Source organism: Notothenia coriiceps, unplaced genomic scaffold (assembly GCF_000735185.1).
Source record: "Notothenia coriiceps isolate Sejong01 unplaced genomic scaffold, NC01 NC01_scaffold00006104, whole genome shotgun sequence".
Lineage (NCBI taxonomy): Eukaryota > Metazoa > Chordata > Actinopteri > Perciformes > Nototheniidae > Notothenia > Notothenia coriiceps.
Window position 1 is genome coordinate 491427 of NW_011338805.1, and position 23844 is coordinate 515270.

The 23844-nt window shown below is 44.0% G+C and overlaps 1 protein-coding gene across 18 annotated transcripts in view; it reads left to right on the top strand.

The window, feature by feature from the left end:
• Nucleotides 1-23844, top strand: part of tcf7l2 (transcription factor 7 like 2) — a 92505-nt gene that overhangs the window by 61386 nt on the left and 7275 nt on the right. For 7 of the 18 annotated variants that reach the window (XM_010768886.1, XM_010768887.1, XM_010768888.1 and 4 more), the window contains 7 exons: nt 14299-14431; nt 16788-16890; nt 17825-17911; nt 21900-22034; nt 22121-22283; nt 22525-22632; nt 23210-23273. In XM_010768886.1, the coding sequence (XP_010767188.1) occupies nt 14299-14431; nt 16788-16890; nt 17825-17911; nt 21900-22034; nt 22121-22283; nt 22525-22632; nt 23210-23273 (793 nt within the window). The remainder of the gene's footprint in view (nt 1-14298; nt 14432-16787; nt 16891-17824; nt 17912-21899; nt 22035-22120; nt 22284-22524; nt 22633-23209; nt 23274-23844) is intronic. The other 11 variants (XM_010768889.1, XM_010768880.1, XM_010768872.1 and 8 more) reach the window with 3 other exon arrangements.

Consider the following 23844-nt stretch of genomic DNA (forward strand, 5'->3'; position numbering starts at 1 on the left):
TGTTATCTTTGTCAGGTGAAATGAAGGAGAAACTAGAACTTTGATACATGGCGTTTTTAATTGCGTGTTTTATTTTGATAATTTAGGCAATGCTGCCATAAATACTATATCCATAATTAAGTGACACTGTCATTTACATTGAGACTCATTTATTTGTTTGTTGCTTTTCACAAACAGCTGTATAGTAGAATCCATATTTGTGTTTATTTGATTTATCACATAATCCCTTTCTTTGTCATCAAACAGAATTAAGTTGCAAAATGTCAAAACAATTGTCAGGAAATGGCTGTGTGTTGCTTGCTGACTTGTCACGGCACACAGGCTGCGTTCTAATTCCACCAGCGTTTCGCCGTGCATCACTCTTAAATGCCACCCACTCTGAATCTCTCCCAACTAAATAAATGAGGGGGGAGATAAGCACACATTAAATGTTTAACTGTCTCGCATTTGTCATCTGTTTTACCCCTCTTAATTAAACAGACGCAGCTTAGCACCGGCACTCCAAGTGCAGACACACTCACACAAACACACACACACACTCACACAAACACACACACCCTGCCTGTGAGCGCTGGAGCCTGAGCACAAACACGGCCCTTCGATGATTAATTTAGCCGTTAATATTTATTTTACTCAGTCCTGCTAAGTTAGCAGCTCAGTGGAGGGCGAACCTGAGATCTACTTTCTCATTTGTACAGAGTGTCTTGTTGCAAAATGAGTCGGGGAAAATATAAATATATTATTTGCTTATTTTGTTTTATCTGTTTTTATTGTTAAAAATTCTCCCAAAGAAGTTTCAGCTGGTGGAGAAGATGAATAATGTGGGCCGGTTGTGATTTGTGTCTGCTTCAGTATATTATAGCGATACACTGCATGTTGAAAACATTAACTACTACCTCCACCCAGTGGCACAAAATGAAAAGAAGGCAGGTGTGATTGGCAGCACACAGTATTTAATGTAGTGGGAAGACTTGCCTTAAGCAAAGAGGGGGATGTATTCAACACACAATAGTACTGCTATCTCCCGCTCTGCATTGTCTCTCTCATCGCCGACCTTATTACATGCCATATTTGGCATGAAGAATCCCCTTCTTATCGGCACTGAATTTTAATGCGAATACATTTAGATGGCCGGCTTATTCTGGTAGTTGTTTTGACATCACATTGCATCTTCTGTGTGAGTGTTGGTTTATTATTTCTCAGCGAATCAGAAAAGAGATCTGTCTGCACCACTGTTTACCACTGTGCTCTCAACTTGCTGACTGTTCTGTAAAAATGTGGTGAGATTGTACATTGTGTGGCACTGGTGCCGGTTCTTGGGCCATCAGCAGACGTGGAAAAGGGAAAGGGAGAGCTCAGGCCCGGGGTGAGTGGGAGAAGAGAGGAGAGTAGAATTGGGGGGCTCCTCTGAAGCCCCCTCTCCAGATCCGAGGAGCGGAGCAGGGATCAAAGTGGCTTGTTTTATGTGGCTGGTGTGAGACTTTGAAGTCTCGGAGTCACCTACAGCACTCACTTCATCAAGTTCACTAGTGTCTTAATAGCAGATCAATAAGTTTCAAAGTCAGAGTTAATTTGATACTAGCGCTGATGTGATCACGCTGGGCCACAGAGCTGGCTGCTCGGCTCCCCCTCGTCTCTCTCTTCCCTTCTCTCCTCCTCACCTAGATTGGACCTGTTTTAGGCTCTCAACTTGAATTAAGCCGCGATGGGATTCTGTGTTCGGTGCCTGTTTTCATCGAGGGCCCCGTGTGAACGCTTAATCAGTGTCTGTGCTTGTGTCACTACAATTAAAAAATCATTTGTTTAATTAGAATGCAATTTACAGCATTCCTTCGCAGCGCTTTTGAATTTCAAGATCTACATTTTAGACCCATATTCTTAATGTTTTTATTATAAAAGCACAATTTATTATTGTGAATTATTACTGTCATAGCAGATATGTATTTCTTTGATAATTTGTGTAACAAATCATTTAATTAGTCTTGCATAATATAATTACTATAATTATTAGAAGACTCAAATTAATGTAATAATACACATTTGATTTATTTTTGATGGAATCTAGTTTTGCTCTATAATTTGATTATATTTATCTTTCTTTGCTGCCGAAATTGGATCAAATTGAATTCATTAGATCACCACAACATCTTGTAAATAACAGATCTAATTTGAAAAATCAAATAATGTTTTTAATAATGCATATTTAGGTTATATTTTAACATTTATGAAATTGTCAAAATAAATTGCAAAGCGATTTCTAAAGTTTTAATTGTGAATGGAGCGCTTAAACAAAAATTACGGCAATGCCGACGGCTTTTGGAGATTGTAAGAATCGGGAAAACGAAGCGCTTTCTTATGCGCGCTATTCATTTCACAGAAAAGGCAGCAGCACCATCTGTATTTGGGTCCCTGACACCAGTGAGTCGGTGAGGCTGGATCAGCACCTCGAGAACAAAAGGCCAATTTAGTATGTTCATCTAAGGGTTGCTAATGGTATTAGGGCGCCTGCAGGGTGGTCGGCGGGGGCCCGGCGCTCCAAGGTGAGCCCGCAGCTTGACCCCCGCACTCACACCAATTCACAGGGCTGTTGGCATTAGTGCCCCACATCTGCCATTTTTTTTGTGTGACCCCCACTCTTTATTTTATAGTTGTATTTTTCAAAACATAAGTTTTAATTTGACCCATATAAGATTTGGCCGCTCCTCTAACGGAAGTCGTTGAACGGAGAAAATGAATCAGATAATTGTGGAAAAGGATGAACGCTGTTCTAGAAGCTTGACTCTGTGTGGCTCATCATTTAAAATATGTGAGAAAAGAGAAAGGGGTCTGCTTTTGAAAAATCCTTTACATTTTGTTTTTGATACGGAGAGAGAAGGATGGCTTGTCATCTGCTCAGATTTACAAATCAGGTAGGAATGTTTCTGCTTTAAATATATTTTATCAGAGAGCTTTATATTTATAACACCAGTGGATAAAATAATTTTCATGAGAAAAATTGGAATGACATCATTCTGAAGAAAAATATTTCACATTGTGCATTGTGACATATTTGATGAAGGGTTGGGAAATTGTTCAGAGAGCCGTGTTTGACTGAGCCGAGGGTTCCCGGTGTGAGGCTGTTTCTGTGGGGAGCGGGTGGCGGAGCAGGGAGAGGGCTCCAGGATGGAGCTCTGCGGCGGGTGGTGCTGATGGGGCTGCCTGTGAGGCTGCCTGTGTGGCTGCCTGTGAGGTCCTCAGCGCCGGAGCTCCGCCGGGCTCTGCCGACAGTGCTGGGGGTCCAGCGTTTTAATTAATGTTTCATGTTAAATGTAGTGCCAGCGTTGCCCACTCGTACATCTTATTTCTAATAATGTTCCCACAAAGGTGAGAAAGCAAATCCAGATCTTCTTGTAAAAATAAAATCAAGGAGAATAAATCCGATGTATATCATCAAAAGAAAGGGGAAAAAAAACGATGTTCTTTGAATTTAAATTGTGTCTGCCGTCATCAAAATTATTTTTAATTTATGATTTAAGTCCTTGAAAAAATTGTTAAAATTACGAGGTGAAAATATTTCTATATTCCTCCTTCCTTTTTTCTTGAAATTCCCGCTGTTCGTGCACCATGAAATCTTGCTTCATTAAAAGTGTATTAATCTTGTCTCGTCTCATGGGAGGTACCTTAAGATGATGTTGTGTCTTTTCTTTAAATTGTTGGAAGAAAAAAAAATCTCCAGATTTGGTCCCTGTCAGTCAGAAATAATTGTGTGCTTAATCTTGTCCCTGATGGATGACTTGGAGTTCAGCAATGGGCCAGCTCCAATGACAAATACAATATTAATATTCATTAACTGCTTTGACAATGCTAATTTTGATGCAGTAGTAAAGGGCCTTCCAAAGTTAGCGGCCAAAGCATCAGAGCTGAGCAAGGTGGCAAGATAATTTGTGCTGCTTTACTGAGCTGAAGGCTTTTCAAGTCTTAAGCAGGGGAAAAAAAGGCTAGGTAGCACAAACAAAATAAAAGAGAAAGGGAAAAAGTTCAGACGCATTGGAAACCAGGACTGTGGAAGTAATACGATCAAGAGACGGCTACACAAATCTGACACCTCCAATGCTGCATCTTTGAGCAAATCTTTTTTTTATTTTAACAAAAACTTGCAACAGAAAAGGAGCACAACATGGTAAGTCAGCACAATCTCGTGTTTTTGTTTAATCGTTTTGATCTTTTCAATTATCGCCATTTGAAGATCAATAGTCTTTCTTTTCTGTTGTGGTTAAAAGGCTCACAGCGGTGGTATAGTGGATGGTCGGATCACGGCTTTAAGAGTGGGCTTCCTCTCTTCAAGCCACCATTTGGCCGGGTTGAATTTTTCTATTGCCAGCTCTCCTGGAAAACCGTACAGGGCTTGTATCCATTTATTGATATTTTTGGTTTTGTTTTAACTGCTGTTGTTGGCTTGTTGTAGGGCGAGTTTGACTTTGGAGCTGGGGTTCCTTTTCCCCTCTCAGATTTCTTAAGAGAGTTCAGGCAGGAGAGTTGAAGCTGTACTATGATGACAGGCTTTTTCGGTGATAAATGTTAGTTTTTTATGTCTTTCGTGTCGCGGATTTTTTCCCGGGGCTTCTTACATCAAAAATTGGGGCTAGCGACGGGCATGAGGGGTAACGTGGACGCGACACCACAGACCCCTTTGCCCCGGATCGGAATGCTTTTTCTAGCCCTTTTTCTCCTGACACTTTTTTCTGCCTAGCGTTTGTGTTTTTGTATTTAATTTAGTGTGACTTGCGGTGAATGGAGCGTGGCTAGTTTTGGGGATTAACGACATGACGAGAGACACCCCGCTGCTTGAGTTTAGCCAAGTTAGGGCAACTCCTATAGACGGCACTCCACTACCTTTATGTCTGCCAAGCCGCTGAATGAAAGCCTCTCTCTTTCTCTCCCTCTTTTTGTTGTTCTTTCAACTTATCAAAGAAAGAGAGATGGACTCAAAAGAGCTTATTAGGGGGGATATGAAGATGGGCGAGGGGGAAAGAGGGAGTCTCGGTCAGACGCGGGGAAGAGCAGCGGAGCCTGAGTGTGCGTTTGAATGCATGAGGGGACTGAGAGTGAACATCCAGCTCTGGCCACCACGCTTTTTTCTCCGCTCTGGGACCTAAGAGCTGCCGTCCTAAGTTGCTCCAGCGTACCTTGGCTTTAGCCCGGTTCTCCGGACGCTGTCTTATCGGCTTAACCCATCAGGCTTTAGCGAGGGGCTGCCGTAGATGAGGTGCTGCCCCCCAGTGGATTAGTGGCTGACATGGTTGTGGGAGTCTGCTTGGAGTCTGTGCACTACCACGAGTGCCAGCATGCTTGTTTTAACCAGGAACCGAGCAGCATCCCAAATACAGCTCTTTTAAATGGTAAGACTTTTCAACATTTTAATTACAGCTCTGCTTTATTTTATACTGCTTGTTTGGCTTTATATATAATGTTTTGATTGGATTTATTCATGGTTATTTTTCTGGGTTCCGTTTGGCAATTTATAACACTTATGTTGCTAAGTGACAGATTGACAATTTGGATAATGAAAGGCACTGTTTGATTGCTTTGTCTTGACAACCTGACAGCGGTGTATTATTCTAAGACATCAAGATAAATATGATTATTGTTTATTTTATTGTATACCATAATTATACTGAATGTAATTCTTACCTTTATTTATATTGGAGCAATTTATATTTTGTATTGAAATTTAGATATGAGGAATTGTTATCATATCTTTTATTTCTGTGCTTTTGCTAACATTAATAATAGGGGTTGATCAGTCTTTAATGGTAAATGTCTCAAATCTGTCATTTCGAATAAAATCTGATTTTTGTACATTACAATAATTAAAACAGTTAATGCTTAGAGAAGAGAACGAGGGGCCACTTTTATATTAGACATGTTTGTTAAACATATTATCTCTTTGCGGTTTTATCTGCATTGTTTAAATGTATCTAAAGAGTAATGCATTTGTAAAGGTCAGAGGCCGTTCCGTTTCCCTGTTTTCCAAAAGTTTTTGTTCTTTTTTTTTTCCCTCTTGTATTGCACACTTTATGGTCTCGTGCGAACATCTCAGACAGTGGAGTGGAATAGAGTATTTTTGTGTCCCCCCTGTGCTCTCTTGTGTTGTGGTCGTTGATGCCATTGTGGCTGGGTGATTGGGAGCTGTCCATCACTTGCTGGTGAACTGGCAGTTTACTTAAGAAAGTGCACGTGGGACAAAAGGAGATGGCAGGAGTGTGGCAGGGCGGCTGAATAGAGGGAGGGCAGGCAATTAGCCACCGCCTTGTCGGGGCTCTTTTACTTGTCAAGCTGGAGCCCCGGCGCTATTGTCCAAGCTGTGTAAAGGACATTCCCAGGGCTTTGTTTTGGCTTTAAGGGCCTCAGGACTGCCTGCCGCAGGCCAGGGAAGAGCCGGGTCCCAACAGCGCCAGAGAGGCTGAGCGAGTGCAGGGGGGGGGAAAGAAAAGAAACAGCGCATTAAGATTAAAGTCTTTGTTAGTTTGTAGTTGTTTCTGTAGCTAACTTTTTCAAATGTCCTAATACAGCTTAAAAAAAACATGATTATTTCATTTGATTTGCCTTGTGTATAAATATATCTAAATAACCTGTTCATATTTTCTTAATTATTTTTCTTCTATAACAACCTTAATCAGGTCATATTATACATGTATTAAGTGTTACTGAGCCTAGATGGCTCTATAAATATTTAATTTGTCATGGTCATTAGTCAGATTCAGGTTGTTAGATGTTATAAAAGGTAATAAACGGATGACAAGGCTTGTTAATTATAGAATGTAAAAACGAAAATTATCTTTACATTAAGAAACTGATTATTCTGTTAACAGAATTTTAATTTGTAATCATTTAAATGTACTATAAAAGAAAATGCATTTATCTGATGGGGTTTTACATTTCTAAAATAGTGTTGGATAATATTTCCCTAATTGTAAATGTTTAATGTGGGAACCAACCTTTTCTCTTAGCCTTCTTGCAATATAAATACATGATAATATTTTGAGGCACTCATATTACTTAGTTATTACTCATTATAAAATTATTATTTTTGCCAAATAACAAATCCAAAGTCATGTTTTTGATGTAATTCCCTTTGATGCACCGTGTCTGCGTGCTCTGATGGCCAACACATCTCTTTAATTTCTTTGCGCTTGTTGAAAGAAGGTCTCGACCATGCAAAGCTCATCATTTGACTTAAGTAGTGAGACTAATAATGGATTTGAAGGTGAAATAGTTGTTAAGAATAGAGGATGTGAGGAAGAGGGCACTGAAGAGGGGCTCAAGGCCCTGTTCACAAGAACCTTGAATGGAGCCACAGTTGAGGGAGGGAGTTAAGAGAAGAACTGTCCTCCACTCTTAGGTATTGTTTAGAAAAGGGGACAGAGGGGGTTGGAATAAAAAGGATTGTGAGGAAAGGTGCCTCGTCCGTGTCAGAGTGAAGACCCCTGGATAGTGGGTATGAAGAAAGGACTGTCAGCATCACACAGATAAAGTGACTGTTGGCCACACTTTCCTGAGCCTGCCCTCCCGTTGTGGATGTTGTTGAGTCTTGTTTCTTTTCTCCCTTTCTATCTCTCTCCCCTTTGTCTCCATCTCTGGCCTTGCCCATTTTTACCTTCTGCTGCCAGTTGTCTCTGGTTCCTCAGATTTTCTGCATTTGTTGAAAGAAAGCCTCCATCATGCAGAGCTCATCATTTGACCTAAGTATGATGCAATATTGGATTTGAAGGTGAAATAGTTGCAAAGAAATGAAAAGAAGAGGGCACTGAGGAGGGACTCAAGGCCTGGCTCACATGAAACCTGAATGGGGCCACAGTAAAGGGTGGGAGTTAAGTGAATAACTCTAAGGTATTATTGAGAAAAGGGCAAAAAAGGATTGTGACGAAAGGTGCCACGTTCATGTCAGACTGAAGACTTTCTCTTCCTCTGTTTCCCCCCTGGATAGTGTATGAAAAGGGACTGTCAGCATCACACAGATAAAGTGACTGTTGGCCACACTTTGCTGAGCCTGCCCTCCCTTTGTGGATGTTGTTGTGTCTTGTTCCTTTTCTCCCTTTCTATCTCTCTCCCTCTGCTGCTCTCTCCTCTTTGTCTCCATCTCTCGCCTTGCTCGCTTTACCTTGTAGCCAAAGCTTTTCAAGCTGCCAGTTCGTCTCTGGGCATCCTGGAGGCACAGCAGAGCCCACACACATACACACACATACTCCTAAGAAACACACACACAGACCCAACGTGTACTGCAGGGATTTGGGTAATAACTGCATTTTTTTTCTCCGTTTGAGTATATTTTTTTTTCTGGAGTATTGCTAGTGGGAAGACTGCTGCGTTGCTGAGAAGCTGCTCAAAGTATTCTTTCCTTCTCTCTGTCCACATTCTGGCTCTCACGTCTTGTACTTCTTGTCACCGGCGTCAAAACTTTCACTGAGAAGAAGAGGAGATTGCGGGCCGCTAAGAGCGAGAGCTTCCCTGGGTGGAAAGAGGGGGTGGAGGGTTTTTGGTGACTGTGTGTTTATGGGGAAGCAAGGCCTAAGAACCTGAACCTGCTCTCAAGAGATACTCACACACTCTACTTTCAAAACCTGAGGGAACATTGGTCAGCCAGCAAAGAGAGGGGGGGGGACGATAAACACACATGCACACATGCCCAGCAACACACTCGCAAACAGTGAAGGAAGGAGCCAAGGCAGAAACAGACAAAGAAGGAGAAGTGGAGGAGAGAAGCGGCCAAGAGAAGCAAAAGGGCTTCTCCCCGGCGTAGAGAGGGAAGGAGGAGCTGGGGGGGCCAGGTGGAAGGAGGAGGAGACGAGGGCGGGGGTGGGACCGAGGGGGTCATGTACCCGCGGGATGTAGCTTCAACCGGGCCGGAGGAGACAGGGGCCAAGGCAGGAGTCCTGGGCCCCGGGCTTTCTCTCCTCCAGCAGGTGGGCTGCTGGCACCTCAATCTGAACAGCTGGGTGAGTAACGCAGTCCTGCTCCCCTGCTTTTCACTCTTTTACCCACTGTTATTCTGACAGGTTGTTGTTGTTGTTGTTGTTGTTGTTGTTGTTATGGTGCAGGTTGGCAGTTAGCAAGTGGTATTGAGAGATTGTTGTCCCCCTGATCTTTTATGTGCTTCTTCATGGAAAACTTTTGTGTGTGTGTGCTGTACTTACATCGTGATCTAATTAAATGAGATGCTCAAACCATGGATTAATGCTCCATAGACTTACACACCTTAATGTTACTGATGCTTTTAAATTGAGGCCTAAATGCAACAAATAATTGTCAAGAGTGTTAAGTTGATTAAAAAAAGTGCATTTTCAGAAACACGGTTCTCTCAAGAGGAATATTATTTACTTGACAAAACATTTGATCGAGCTCATGTCTTAACCATGAAATGTAAAATAAGATTTCAATAACCTCACAGATTAACATATTCCTTTGTCAATGTTGCCATCCCATTCAAATTCTTAATTGCCTGGCTTTCAACTGAGATTCTGAGGGGCTGATTGCATTTCAAAAGGCAGGATTCAGTGTGGCTCTTACCACTGTGACACAATATCACCTCTTAGGGAAGCCCTTTAACTCAGGTATGGGAGCTCAAGAGGCTGTTTACATTGAAAAGAACGCACGTGTGTCTAAGAGGTGATTTGTCTTCACAGAATACAACTGTTCTAGCAAATACCACTTCATATTTAAGCTATTGGTGCGCAGTTTTATTTGTCTGTGACATATCAGAACATGTCCTTTCTGCGATTCTATTTGAAGTGCCGACTATCAAAGATGGGAAGCAAAAATAAATGGTGACGAACGACTTGAGTGCTAGCGAAGAGAGCAGGAGGAAGGGGAGCAAAGGCTCTGGCCCACATCATATTTTTGTTCAGCGCTCTGATCAAGCAGTCGGCATGTCACTGCAGCAAAGTGAATAGATTAACTTTTAAATATACTGTGGTCTCGGGAGCCCCTTGCCCTCAGAGACGCATCTTCTCTGCACGAGAAAACTGATCAACACCTCCATATCTGCTTTTTAAATCCCTTTGCTCCCCTTCTACAATTCCCAGGTTTTTAATATTGTGAAGTTTTTTTTGATTAACCAAGAAATATAATTTCTGAAATGTAGCAGGGTTTTTTTAAATCAGCGTGGTGTGCTGGAGGATCGGGGCTCTGATAAGCCTTTTAATTTGTCGGAGCATTTCAGATTCCAGAGAAGTATTCCTTTTAGATTGTCTGCTCGAATCTGAGGACTGAGTGCTAGCAGGGATAGTGTGTGAACGTTGCTCGGTATGATATGTGGTTAGCTCGGAGATGAAGATCTGTTGCCTGGAGGGGGCACTCTATACCTCCCAAAGGAAAACACAGCAATCATGTGTGTAAACAGATTTCAACAGAATGACATTGAATGATACCAGATGATACATTAGATTTGTGGCAGTACAGTTTGTACTTTTTGTTTTGCTCAAATCCAATAGTGTGCACACACTTACAAATGACTCTTCTCTGACACTCTCCCCCAGCACCCCAGTGTTGTGTGTTTGTTTTCTGTGTGGTGTCACTCAATGTGCTTTGGACGTAGGCCATTTGCACGCTCTGGGAGAGGCTCAGGCAGCTTTTTCTGCTTGCTTTGGAATTTGGAGGCCTGAGAGGACCCCAATCCATCACAGCTCTGCCATCCCCTGTCTGTCCTCTCCTCTCGTCAACGGCCTCCTTCTCCTGCACCGGCCTCACTACAGCTCATTAGCGCCCCGCAAGCTGTTGTGACAACTCATCATATCATGACAAAAAGCAGAGAGGCAGAGACTGTAGCTGCCCCCCCCCGTCCGACCACCCCCTGGGCCCACAGGGTCGCCACCTTCACATTTAGGGCTCAAATTGGCCCTGCGAGGTGCCACCAGGCGGAAATGCAAGGCCAACAGCTTTTTCCTGTCCGGCCTCCACCTCGCTGTCTCCCTCCCTTTGTCTCACTCTGTCCTGCTGTCATATTCTCACCCCCTCTGCCTTCTCCTGTACCCCACCCCCCCCCCCTCCCCAGAGGTCCGACTTGAAGCAGCTCATTCATTTGTCAACTTCCAAAAGGCTCTTTTCACACAGTGGAGCGACAGCATTAGTCACCATTTAGCATAGGACATATTTGACACTTGATATAGTATTCTGGTCCTATCTGCAATGCAGCTTGGGAAATGAGTTTAACACTTGCAGAATTCAAGTTTAAAAATCCTGGTGTTTGTTAGCCGTTAATGTGAATCACCACTGTAAAACGAGGCTGTTGGAATGACACAAAAACCCAAATATATTCAGGCATATAAGCATCTTTCCCTTTGAGCATTTGAGCCTTGCAGCTGGAAAAAGAAGAATAGAATAGAATAAATAGAGCCAAGGCGATATCAATAACATAACCAGAGGCGGCAACTACTGCTTCTGTTTGTGTCTGCTGTACTTAAGTGTGCTGCCTGCACTTCACAGCACTGGCCTTCCTCAGCAGCAGGCGCTGTATGTGTCCTGGACGAGGAAAGAGTCAATGTGCTCATTGATGTTCGTGCTCTTAAATTTTACTGCAGGGTCTTTTCGAATGCCAACTCTCTTTTTGAGGCTCGAGAACCTGGTCTTTATGACTACAGAGCAGTGCGTTTTTGTTTTTTGTCTTCTGCTATATTTGTTTATTGTAATGACGGAGGTGGTGCGAAAGGATGCAAGTCAGCGGGGGTGTAGGAGCAGGAAGCGTTCTTTCTTTTCCCCTGGCTTTTGTTGAGCAGGGAGAGTAAAGCCTCCCACGTTGCCTGCTTTTGTTTCACTGCGCCCTTTTGAGCTCTGTGCGGCTGAAGCACCCAACAGCCTGCCAGACGAGTCCCTGGGCTTGTTTTGTCCCACAGTGGCCACAGGGCAGGTGCTGGGCCTCCGTTCCTCAGGGACCACCGGGTGCTGCCTTGTTGTCAGCGGGAGACAAAGTGGATGCTACTGTGTGTGCGATGATCACATGGCATGCAGAGAGTGAGCAGATTGAAGACATCGGACCACAGGAAGTCAGCTGACTGCCCATATGTGTGTTTGGTGATCAATCAACAATGTGTGGGCGAGTTTGACTGATGGCACTAGCAGCTTTCACCCAAGATCTCTAAAGGAATGTTATACGATTTAATGCAACGTACTCACTAACAAAACTTTATGTTGCCATGTTCTCGCCTTCACGCCAAGCTGTGGAAGCAGTCGGTCCAGCTCGTTGCTATTTGCCTTGCTCTGGGCTTTTCAGGAAAGAAAATAAAATCACACTCTTCGACCGCAAGTGACTATGATGTAAATCGTCTGGCTTGTAGCTCTCTCCGTCTCTCACACACCCTCTGTCTAAATGTGGACTCAGTGGATGGGCATTTTGAACTGTCTTCTCAATGGCCGGGGCCCCTGGACAAAAGAACTCATTTAAATGGCCACTAAAGCTTTTCAGCACCAAGAAATGAAGAATTGACAACATTCTTTCACATCATTACCCGAGGGAGGAGCAGGGAGTCGCGAAGGAGGAGGTTAGGAGGTGAGAGATATGGAAGGGGGTGGGCACGAGAGAAAAAAAGAGGGAGCAAGAGAGAGGGAGACACAGGCCATCTTCTAGCAGCTGTCATAACCCCCATCCTGGGTGTTTCTCTACCAGTTTATTCTTTTTCATCCCACTATTCTAGATTTGCAGATCAGATCAGGAGCCTGTACGCAGCACTCGGTTTGTGTTCTTTTTAACGAATCCCATTCCGCCTACCGCCCCTCCCTCCCCTCCACGACACACAACACACAACATCTCCCCCCCCCCCCCAACCCCGCTTCTCTCTTCCATAGCCTTTTCAGCTCAGGGCTGTGAATGAGTCCCAGGAGTCTCTCTGCCTCCCTGGAGTTCTGCTGGGGTTCATTAATCTTTCATTGGGACCATGGCAATAGGGAATGCTCCCCCCCCCTCTCTCCCATTCTCCACTCCCCCACCACTGCCACTACAGAATAGAGGTCTATATGGCCCGGGTTGTACGGACAGCTTTTTACTACTACCCAGAGAAAATATAGTATGGGCCTCTGAATGGACTGTTGCTGTATTAAGCTCTCGCACGGGCCTAATATTAACTTCCGCCTCACACAGATGATTACTTTGCAGCATTAAGTTCTGCCCACATTGGTCTCGCCCTGAGCCCACCGCTTTGCATTTGTATTGTCAATGAGCATGGAGCAACTGAGCATCATTTGTATGTATGCCCCCCTGCCAACATCTAGTCCCATTAATGTTTTTCAAAGTCTTCTGGAAATGTGCCACAGTGGAGCGCTTCTTTTTTTTCCCTCTTCTTTCTTGCATGGGTTAAAGTCACTAATGAGGGTGTGTGGCCTGTGAGAGAGCAGATTTACACACACACACACACACGCACACGCACACGCACACGCACACGCACACACACACACACGGCTTGGTGTCTTACTCCTCTCCCCCCCTGAACATATCATCCATGTTATGATAAGCCTGATTAGTGCTGCTTCTTTGACTGCTGAGGGCAGGATAAGGATGTGTGGGTAAAGAGGCGAGAGCAGCCTCTTACACCAGCCTAATCTACAGCAGAGCTCTAATCTGGTTATCTTGTGGTTTGGGGGGACTGCGTGTGTATTAGTGAATGTCTCGGCCTGGCCTGATGAGTGGGGCTGAGCTCCGGTTAGCGCAGGGGCCCACGGCAGCACACCCTAAAGCTCCACTGTAATCTTTGGGTAATTGAAAAAAGGGGGCCTGCGCCACTTAGGAGCACAAAGAGAAGATTACATAGCTAAAACTAATTTGGCAAAAATGCAGAAATGGATTTTCAGCCCCACCTCCTCTCTCCTAACCCTTTTATTACAATACACCCCTACCCTCCGTGAACCGAGCCCTGGGGGAATATATGTGGGAAGGGGAGACCAGGGAGGAGGAGAGCGCTGACTGGAGCTGCTAATGACTGTGGATTTACACGTGCTGCCTTGATTTCGTGGTTTACAGATGATCGATTACTTGACTGCAACCGTGGTTAAAAGTGCCTCATCACACAGCAGACCCAAATGTGAACTGGCAACCCCCCAAGCCTCTAAGATTGTGTTACTGAATTCCAGGGTGACACCGCAGAAGTGGTTTTTAATTACAAACCACACTATTTTCACTGTGGCTTGGTGGTTTGGCGCCTCGAGAGTACCATAAAGTGGATCGCTCTTCTTTCAGGGCCTTCAGACCAAGTTGTAATTCTGTGGCAGGAGCACTGCAATCTCTGACCCCTTACCTAAATATTAACGTTCTGCTTTTTTTTCTCTTTCTCTCAGTCTAATAAGGTTCCAGTGGTACAGCACCCTCACCATGTGCACCCTCTCACACCTCTGATCACCTACAGCAATGAGCACTTCACACCGGGGAACCCCCCACCTCACCTACAGACAGACGTGGATCCCAAAACAGGTACAGTATTTTTCCCCTGCATGCATGTATGATCGACCTGAGATTGTTTACTCAAAACAGAATATCTGTTAGCAACATGCTACTTGAATCCTGCTAAAACAGCAGAACAGTGTGTTTTGTTTCAGAACAGTGAGGCACTCCAGCTCTGAGAGAGTGTTTGCACTGACGAGTGTGTTAATGTTTTACTATGCCCTGCCACCATGGTTCACATATACAGACTTTAGTTCATGGCGTCTGTCTGTAGACAAGTTCTTGTAAAAACAATTTGAGAATGAATTACTTACAATATGTATTCTAATAGTAGGCTGTGTAGTTTAAACGTATCTCCTTCTTGATATTGACACAGCAACTATTTAACAACCTCAATAACATTTCTAGGACTGTTTATGAGACTGATAGTTGGACAAAGTCACAGTCATCTTAAGTAGTCCTTGTTGACAACAGCTGCTCTCATCTGTTACCGATTGATTGAGCTATCACGCTCACATTAACGTGGTTTGACCTCAGTGGAAAGTGGCCTCACATTGGATATCAAAACCTGAACAGTGGTTCATAAACTCCCTCGTAAAACACGGAATTTAGCAAACAACCACGATTTAGGACCGCAACTCCTTTTGCCAAGACTCAAAACAAGACAGCCAGTGTAGTTGGAGGTCCTCACATATAAATACCAGAAACCTCAACAGTCTCTGCTCGGAATGATGTCATAAGCGAATCCTTAAAAGGCTAGATGTGACCTGAGCTCCTGGATTTAAACAGGTTGTCATAGATTGACTCAGTGCCCAAAAGGAGTGTAGTTATGTCTTTACCGCCTGTTGATCCTGCAGATGGAGAATCAATGTTAAGCAGTCAGATGCTGCCCACTCACATGCCTCTCCCACAACCATTTAGCATACCCTTTTAGAAAATGTCATTCGTTTACGTGAGCATCTTGACTCAGCACTTCATTTCGTTAACTGTCATACTGCCCATCCTTTCAGGTTAATGCATTTCCAGTGCGAGGAATCATTTCATGCTATTCAGCGGTCTCTGGTGGACTCAGTCAGTGTTTTAGGTAATAATGTTCCATTATTATGATGGTCCTTACAAAGGGGAAATAATGTGCCAGCTGCTGTTTAATGTAGTGCTTAATAGGGCTGCTTAATTGGGCTCAGTGTTTAATTAATTAATGAGCTTTATTAGGTCTTCGGCGCTGGGTGGCGATTGGATAATGTTCCAGGGCTTTGCTGTTTAATATAATTTGCCTTTGCTATAGCAGTAGTATGTTTTTTCCCCCGCTTAGGCTTAAAATGCTGCACAGCACCATCAGTAACAAAATCCCCCCTTAGTTCCTGGATAACCTGGATCAGCTGCAGTTAGGGTGTAACCGCCAACAAGAGCCAAGTTCTGCTCTACGAAGATCGATCTGGCCCTTCTTTGGTTGTGTTGGCACAGTTATCTGCAAAAACAGCTGCATAGGTAAGCCAGCTGTGTGGAAAAAACGCAGATCAGCCAAAATGAAAGTCCCCTAGTTCCTGGTCTACCGAGTGCACACACCTCCCTGCTGTGCTTTTACACTTGTCTAGTGTTCCCTGTTTCAAGTTTGCCATGAGACAGAAAGTTATTTTTACACGCGACTGTGTACGAGACCTTTTCAAGGCATTCATTCAGGGCAGCTTGTCGATGCAGTTTCTTCGCCTGTCAGCTGCCACAGAAAGCAAAGGCAACACCGCGTGGACGCTGTGATTGCTCGGCGAATCCCTCAACGGGAACTGTCCTTAAAATACATCTTTGTCACTGCTCCTAACAATCAGTTAATACATTCATTAACTGGAGTAGTCAACCGTTAATCCAAAGTACTGTCCAACTGAAAATTAACTTTTTAGTTTATTCATGTATTTATCAGTTGGAATCCATATCCATCCAGCCAGTGTAAATCCTACTGACTGAACCTGGAGCCCTGTATAAGCAGCTCTCTGATCACAAAGAAGGCTTTAATTATATTGTGTTTTGTACACTTCTAAACCTGAGTCATTTAATATAATTAATCTCCTGAATCAGTAGACAAATGTGACAAGAATCGTGTTGGTGTTCTCTCCTCACCTCTCTCCCCTCTGCCTCTTCCAACACATTGTGAGGCCGCCGCCTCAAAGGCCTTTGATCAGGAAGTGTGATTTAGCACTGTGTACATGCGAGCAACAAGCCCTCTTCCTCCGCCTCATCCTCCCATCTGCACTCCTGTGATGTCTGCCCCGTTCAGATGTGAAACTCTCAACAAAGAAAGAATTCGGGGCTGACAAAGATTTGGTTCTCTCTCTGTCATCATCTTGTCTGTCCACCTCCTCACTGCTCCTGTCATCCTCTTTTTTTCCCACAGGGATTCCAAGGCCTCCACATCCTCCAGACATATCTCCTTATTACCCACTGTCACCTGGCGCTGTCGGACAGATCCCACACCCGTTAGGATGGCTAGTACCACAGTAAGCAAACCCTTTTTTTTATTATGACACTTTTTACTGTATTCTCTTGTGTGAAAAGGCTTGCAACACCCACATATTGTCATGAGTAATACACGTTATATCAAGCTAAATCATTAAAGAGAAAAACAGCTAACAATAGTCGGCACGCAAAGTCAATTATGTAAGCCGTCTCTGTCTCCAAAATGGCTTCGCTCTTGTGTTTAAAACCAAAACAAACCTTAAACACACTCACTGCGGGACCACAGAGGACCATTGGCTCTTTCTCACACCCTCACAAACCTCAACTTGCTACTTTGTGGCAAATACTATTTTGCAGGTCGCTGTATTGCCCAATTAGAGTAATGAACCGCGATTGCCCGTACTTTACCCACAATTCCACACGGGGGCTCTCCCCTGGTAACTCTTGTCAACACTTGTTAATATGACAAAAGGCTACAAATTAAGCTCTGTTAATTTAATGTTTTCTCACCGCGATCTAAATACCGAGAGAGGCCCCGAGCGCAGCCATGGCGCCCTTTGATTTGCTGCACTTTATTTTGGTATAAATTTACATTCATTATTGTTTGTCTTTGGATGTGTAGACCTCAATTAGCGTGATGGCTCCATTAAAGAGACCCGCGCTTCGTCTTTAATTATCACAACAAAACACCTAGTTCCAGCTTGGGGAGGAACAGGGCCCCACTCTGTCGACACCGAGCGAAGGGTTATGAAATTTAATTAGCCATTGCTATCAAGATTTGTGGCATTCAAATTGTTCAGAGTTTTCCTCCCTTTGATCTGCGCTCTGCAATCCCCTAGATTTTTGTCCTGATCAAATGAGAATAAAGAGGCCCGCGGTGGGGAGACGAGAGAGACAGAGGGCTTTAGCTTCTCCTCTTCCATCAACCCTGTTCCTTTACCTTTCCTTCTTTCTTCTTTTCTTCCCCCTTCCCAGGCAAGGTCAACCTGTTTATCCAATCACAACAGGGGGTTTCAGACACCCCTACCCAACTGCGCTCCAAGTCAACGCATCCATGTCAAGGTGAGCTGAGACCTAGAAGCGCGCGCACACACACACACACACACACACACACACACACACACACACACACACACACACACACACACACACACACACACACACACACACACACACACTCATAGTTGTGCATGTGTTTGACTGAGGGCAATGCCCAAGCAACACACACACTCACACGCAGAGACAGTGAGCAGCAACTTCTCCCTTAGGGAGAGCTCACACTCCCCATATCTGTGTTCAAAAGGCCAATCCTCCAGTGTGGGGCTCCAGCTAGCATGCTCAAATATTAATTATATTTATAATTTTCTAATGAGGCCCCTGAAGAACATTTACCCCCACTGCATGTCAGGCAGATCTGAAATGAGCTGGGGCATGTCCATGCTGTGAGTTTGAGCAGACAGATAAATAAACACAGCAACACTTTGAAGGGGACTACATGATATAAGCCGGTGCTCTGACACTTGGCTAGTGCTTTGGTCCAGCCCATTAGGGTCCAGCTCAAGTGCTGCTGTGGACATTAGTGCACCCAGGGGGGATATGTGTATGTGTTGCCATCTTGTATACATGTGAATGTTTTTGTCAGTTGGTGTTAAACTACTTACTGTTCCCTGGAGGAACATGTGTCCTCTATATTGTGTGGAAAGCCAAATGAATTACATTTAGATGACTAAATGCCCTAAAAAGCAACAACACAGAAAAACAAACAGCCTGCTACTCCACCTCCTCCCTCTCCTCCCTCCTCCCCGCTCCGCCCCTGCAGCATGGGACTATGGAAGGGGCTGGTTTGGAGTCTAGGGAGGAGGCCAAGCTTCAGTTTAATTACAGCCTGATTGGAAAAGCAGCTCCTCAGGGCAGTGTGTTTAGACCTCTGTGACATTGATGGATCATGTAGATGCAAGGAGGGAGGAGTTGCAAGGGGGGGGGGGTGACTTTTTTTTTTAAAGCAAAGCCCTGAGAATAAGGGAAAGTTTAGTTTCTTAGCTCAGCCTGACATCGCAGTTTTTCAGATTTGTTGCTGTTAAACTGTCATTTTTATTGATTCCAATAGAAAATACATCCTGGCATCAAACCTGAACTTTAAACCCAGTCTGGATCAGAGTGGGGTTTTATAGTCCCAGTCTCAGGTGCAAAGGGTCAGACGGCGGCTCTGTCCAGACATTGGCATCTGGCAGCAGTACCCAGCCAACCTGGGCTTTAAGTGACTGCTAATTTGGTCCCTTAATGACAGCCTCTACATTGTGATCATCATATTTCCAGGGCAGCTAATTGAATATACTTGGTGGGGTTTGGGGGGGGGGGGACTGGCCATGGGGAAGAGCTAATGCCCTGTGATGAGGCCCCTAATTGAATTAGTATAACTGAATAGATGGAGGGCTGTGGTAGGTCTCTGGAGAATGGGAGGGTTTAAAACATGTCCAAAAAAAAAAAAAAAAACCTCTGGCTTTGACAGGGCAGGGGAAAAAATCAATTTGTTGAGCAAATCTAGTAGAAAAATCAGTCTAATTGTGTCAGCAAATATTTTCTTACATAGCCATCAGCCAGTTGGTTCTGTTCAAAGAATTGACCAGACCTTGTACTCTTGTCTGGAGTCATTTCTTTGCAGGAGTGCGCTGCTTCAGTATCAGTCCCCTGTGACGTAACACGGGCTGAATTAGGATGCAGGGAAGGAGTCTGGTACCTCATGGTCCTCCAATGAGCACCTTACACCTAGGTCCTGTTAAAAAATGCATTCTTTTTTGGATGGAATGAAAAAAGAGACAGTAAAGGGAGCAAATGAAATACATTATTTTGATAATAGGGTTGGAGCCGGTGCAGGTCCCTGATATAGTGTGTCTGAATGTACGCGTGACAGGTAGGAGGATGTGATGGCCCCTGTGCCCCTCGTGCTTAAGCCTGCCCTTTGATATGTTCCCCCATCATCCCGCTCCCTCTCTTCTCCTTGGGAACGGGAGAAGCACACCGGCCAGATCATTAGACATTAAACAGGCACGGGGGCTACTGCTTCGCGTCGGCAATTAAATGGCACTGGCTTACACTGGGCTTGCTGCGCCGGTGACCCCTCCCCCTCACCCCCACCCCGCCAGCCATTCTTACCTTTTTTAGATTGAGACGTAGGAGCCCCAGGGTTGGGGTGGTTTGGGGGTTTCTGCTGCGTCTCCTTCTCTGTGTTGGTTAAATTGGTCCAAGGCGCTGCTTGCTACTGATGAGCCCGAATGATGATGATGATGGTGATGCCCCCACGCTTCAAAGGGATGGCCGTCATGTTTAAACCATAACCTGGGCCATGCAGTGGCAGCGGGAGGAGGGGGAGGGAGGAGGAGAGGAAGTGTGGAGGTGGTGAGGGGACAGGGAGGAGTGAAGAAGAAGAAGAAGAAGAAGAAGAAGAAGAAGAAGAAGAAGAAGAAGAAGAAGAAGAAGAAGAAGAAGAAGAGCAGAATTTTTTTTATCTTGCAACAGAGGACATTTTAACAAGTGCACAGAGAAAGAAGTAAGGAGGGTGAACAGGGAGAGAGGAAACGGGGAAAATGCAGCAGCCCTAATGATGGGCGATATGCAGCCACTGCTGCAGAGCTCCCCATCAACGGATGACATGGCACAAACACCAATGTGTCAGTGATGAAGGGAGAAGAGGGGAAAGGAGAAAAAGAGGGAAAGAGTTTGAGGGGGAGCGCACTGGCACTCCCCTGAGATGGCCTCCAACAGAAAGTAGTTGTTCCTGGCGAGTTTATCCTCATCATTATATTCTGGCTCGGAGCCATGCAGCCAGACACAGCCGGATAATGAGCTGCTTTAAAAAAAAAAGAGAGAGAATTATTCCTCCTTTCTTTCCTGTTCCTTCATCCTCCTCTCCTCTTTTAAATGCGTGTGTGGTCACGTGGAGCCGTGCTGTAAACGTACACATGCAGATAAGACGTGTTCAAATAATGTGACACAAATAATTAGTGTCATACATACACTGGCACATACTGTACAGCATGGCTGCTCTGGCCACAGAAGCGATTTTTATAAATAAGGGTTTCCGGCCTCGATATGGGGAGCGGGAGAAGACGATGAAATGATGATGGGAGCGTGGAGCGATGAAGATAAAAACGACTGACAGTGCTGAACCAGCAGAAAAGATGGGAGGAAGGCAAATAGAGACTCAATACCTGAAGTGATACTAGACTTTGATGGAACATTTTAATCTAGTTTGAAATATTCCATGATAAGACATAATGGTGTTCAAGCTTTACCCCTCCAAAACCTGGCATTTCCATATCAGTGCAAATGCTAAAAATGCAGTTTCCTGAAAAATAACAATGACTTTCAATGGGCATTTATCATCTACAGATGGAATTTAAATCTTATCTGGAAATCATTTACAGTACAAGTGCTTGATTAGTCTGTGCAAGAATAAAAGCTATGGATGGCACTGCTGTCATTATCTGTGAATACATAGATTTCAAGGAGCAAAAACCCTCAAGCTTACCTATTTCATTGGATCTATTACATTAATTGTTGCTTGGTTAGCATGAGGTTGTGACTAAATAAAGGTGAAGAGAAGCACTTGGCTCAAGTATTCAGTGTGTCGGGTTTTTTGCGCTGTTCAAAAAAGCCATGCAAGAGATTTACCCTTGTGCAATTGCATTTAATTATTTCCACACAATATAGCGTTCATGCTTTGAATTGTATTTAACTGAAGCTTGTATTTGTAATATCCTGCTTTTATACCTTTAACTGCCTAGGCTGAATTCTGTGACATGTTTAAATAGAAAATCTAAGCATACTGACTGTATTATAATAATAAAGAACTCAGCCTTGGGACATTTTCATGTGGATGTTTCTATGTACATTTACTTTGTTGTGGCTAAAGGCCAATTCCATTTGACATGCATTGAAATAAAAGACATGACTGTGACATGACATTGAAAGATGGAATTGGAATTCAGCTATTTAGTGTTGTTTATACATGTATTCCATTTCCTCATTTCACCTGTGTCCATTTACACAGTCTTTTGTCCTCTAGATTCCCCCCACACATGTTGCCCCCCCACCACAGTTTGCACGCCACGGGCATCCCACACCCAGCCATCGTCTCTTCCAACGTCAAGCAGGAATCATCCCACAGCGACATCTCTCTCAACTCGTGAGTAGAATTTCGTTGTCCCTATCTTTTTCATTCACTCGTTTATGAGACGTAGGTTAACCTTTCTTAACTCTGGTCCTCAACAGGAAACAGTCAGAAGCTAAAAAGGAAGAGGAGAAAAAGAAACAAGTCCACATAAAGAAGCCTCTGAATGCCTTCATGCTTTACATGAAGGAGATGAGAGCCAAGGTTGTGGCTGAGTGCACACTGAAGGAAAGTGCTGCCATCAACCAGATCCTGGGGAGAAGGGTAAGTCAACAGACACTAAAATGGTCTAAATGAAGGGGTTTAGCACAGTGGTTCCCAATCCCGGGGCTCAGGACCCTCTGCCATGCTAATTTTATTCTAAACATGGATTCATATAGACCTGGGATTCAATGCGAATGCAGTTAACAGCCAGTAGTGTACATTTAGGTCATCTTCATTACCTGTATTTTCCTATTTATGGTTAAAATATTAATTTGTTCATGAATAATTTTCCATTTTACAGTGGCATGCCCTAACGAGGGAGGAGCAGGCCAAGTACTACGAGCTGGCCAGGAAAGAGCGACAGCTCCACATGCAGCTGTACCCAGGCTGGTCAGCACGAGACAACTATGTAAGTTACTAAGTTTACAAGTCTTAACAGGATGCTCTTTTTCCCTTTCACTAGGTGACATGACGGGGATGAGTCCCCTCTTTGGCTCATTTCTAACTTGAATTCCAACTTTCTTGTAATTTTCTTTGATATGTATTCCTGAGACTCGACTAATTAGCTTGACCTAAGCCTGCTTTGTTATGACGTGAAGAAATATTTATAACAAAATGTTCAGACTTCGTTACAAAGTCTTATCAATTTCATCTAGTTTGGGGATCAAGCTGACCAGATTCTTCCACAAGCAGGCTTTGAGAAATCCTTCTGCCAAAACAAAAGCTTGTCAAGATGTCTAGATGTTCACAGAGCTGAGGAAAATAAAACAAAAGATTACAGAAAAGAAACTGAGAGGATGGATAATTCTTATCTGGCCTGCAGTGGCTGTTACAAACCGGAGGGCAGAGACAGAAAAAAGCAGAGAATGAATGAATAAATAAGTAAACAGAGAGAACAGTCCTATTCTCTGTTTCATGTTTTGGGCATTCTGCAATATAATAACTAAGGTTCCTGTCTGTGTCTATTTTTTCTTTCTATTTTTTTGGCGGCTAACCAACAGGGGAAAAGGAAGAAGAGAAAAAGGGAAAAGCAGCAAGCAGAGAGCAATGGTAAGTGAGCTGCAATTATCTCTGATATTAGAAGAGCCCCATCATGTGTCAGGCAGATGTGACATCTTGCAAGATAAAAGTCAAGCTAGTTTTTTTTTGTTTTATGTTTTTTTTTTTGTGTGTTATTGTGCCTGGCTTTTTTTCTTTGTATATAGTTATGCTACCCAATGCAATATTTAAATGCTAGAGTTGCTTGTAATACCCCCCTTTTCCCATTTTGCCCTAGCCCTCCCCAGCTAATAACAACTGAATATGCATGCAAGAAAACCTACCTCCCATTTACGCCAAACGCTCAATACACTACTCCCTCTCGAACAACCAGGGAGACTCTAAGTTGTCTCCGTCGATATCTTTGAGTTTACTCTCTCATTACAGTTCACTGTCATGTTAACTGGCTTGGTATAGAAGGGAGATTTACCCACCCGAAACAAGAAGTCGCCTGGAAATACTGTTCAAGGCGGCGACCTCCAAATATGTGAACACATATTCACCCACCGTCACTGCGCAGGATTTTGGAGCCTTTCATTCGACGCGAGTCCCAAGGAGCTGTAGTTTTCGTTAAACTAGAGGA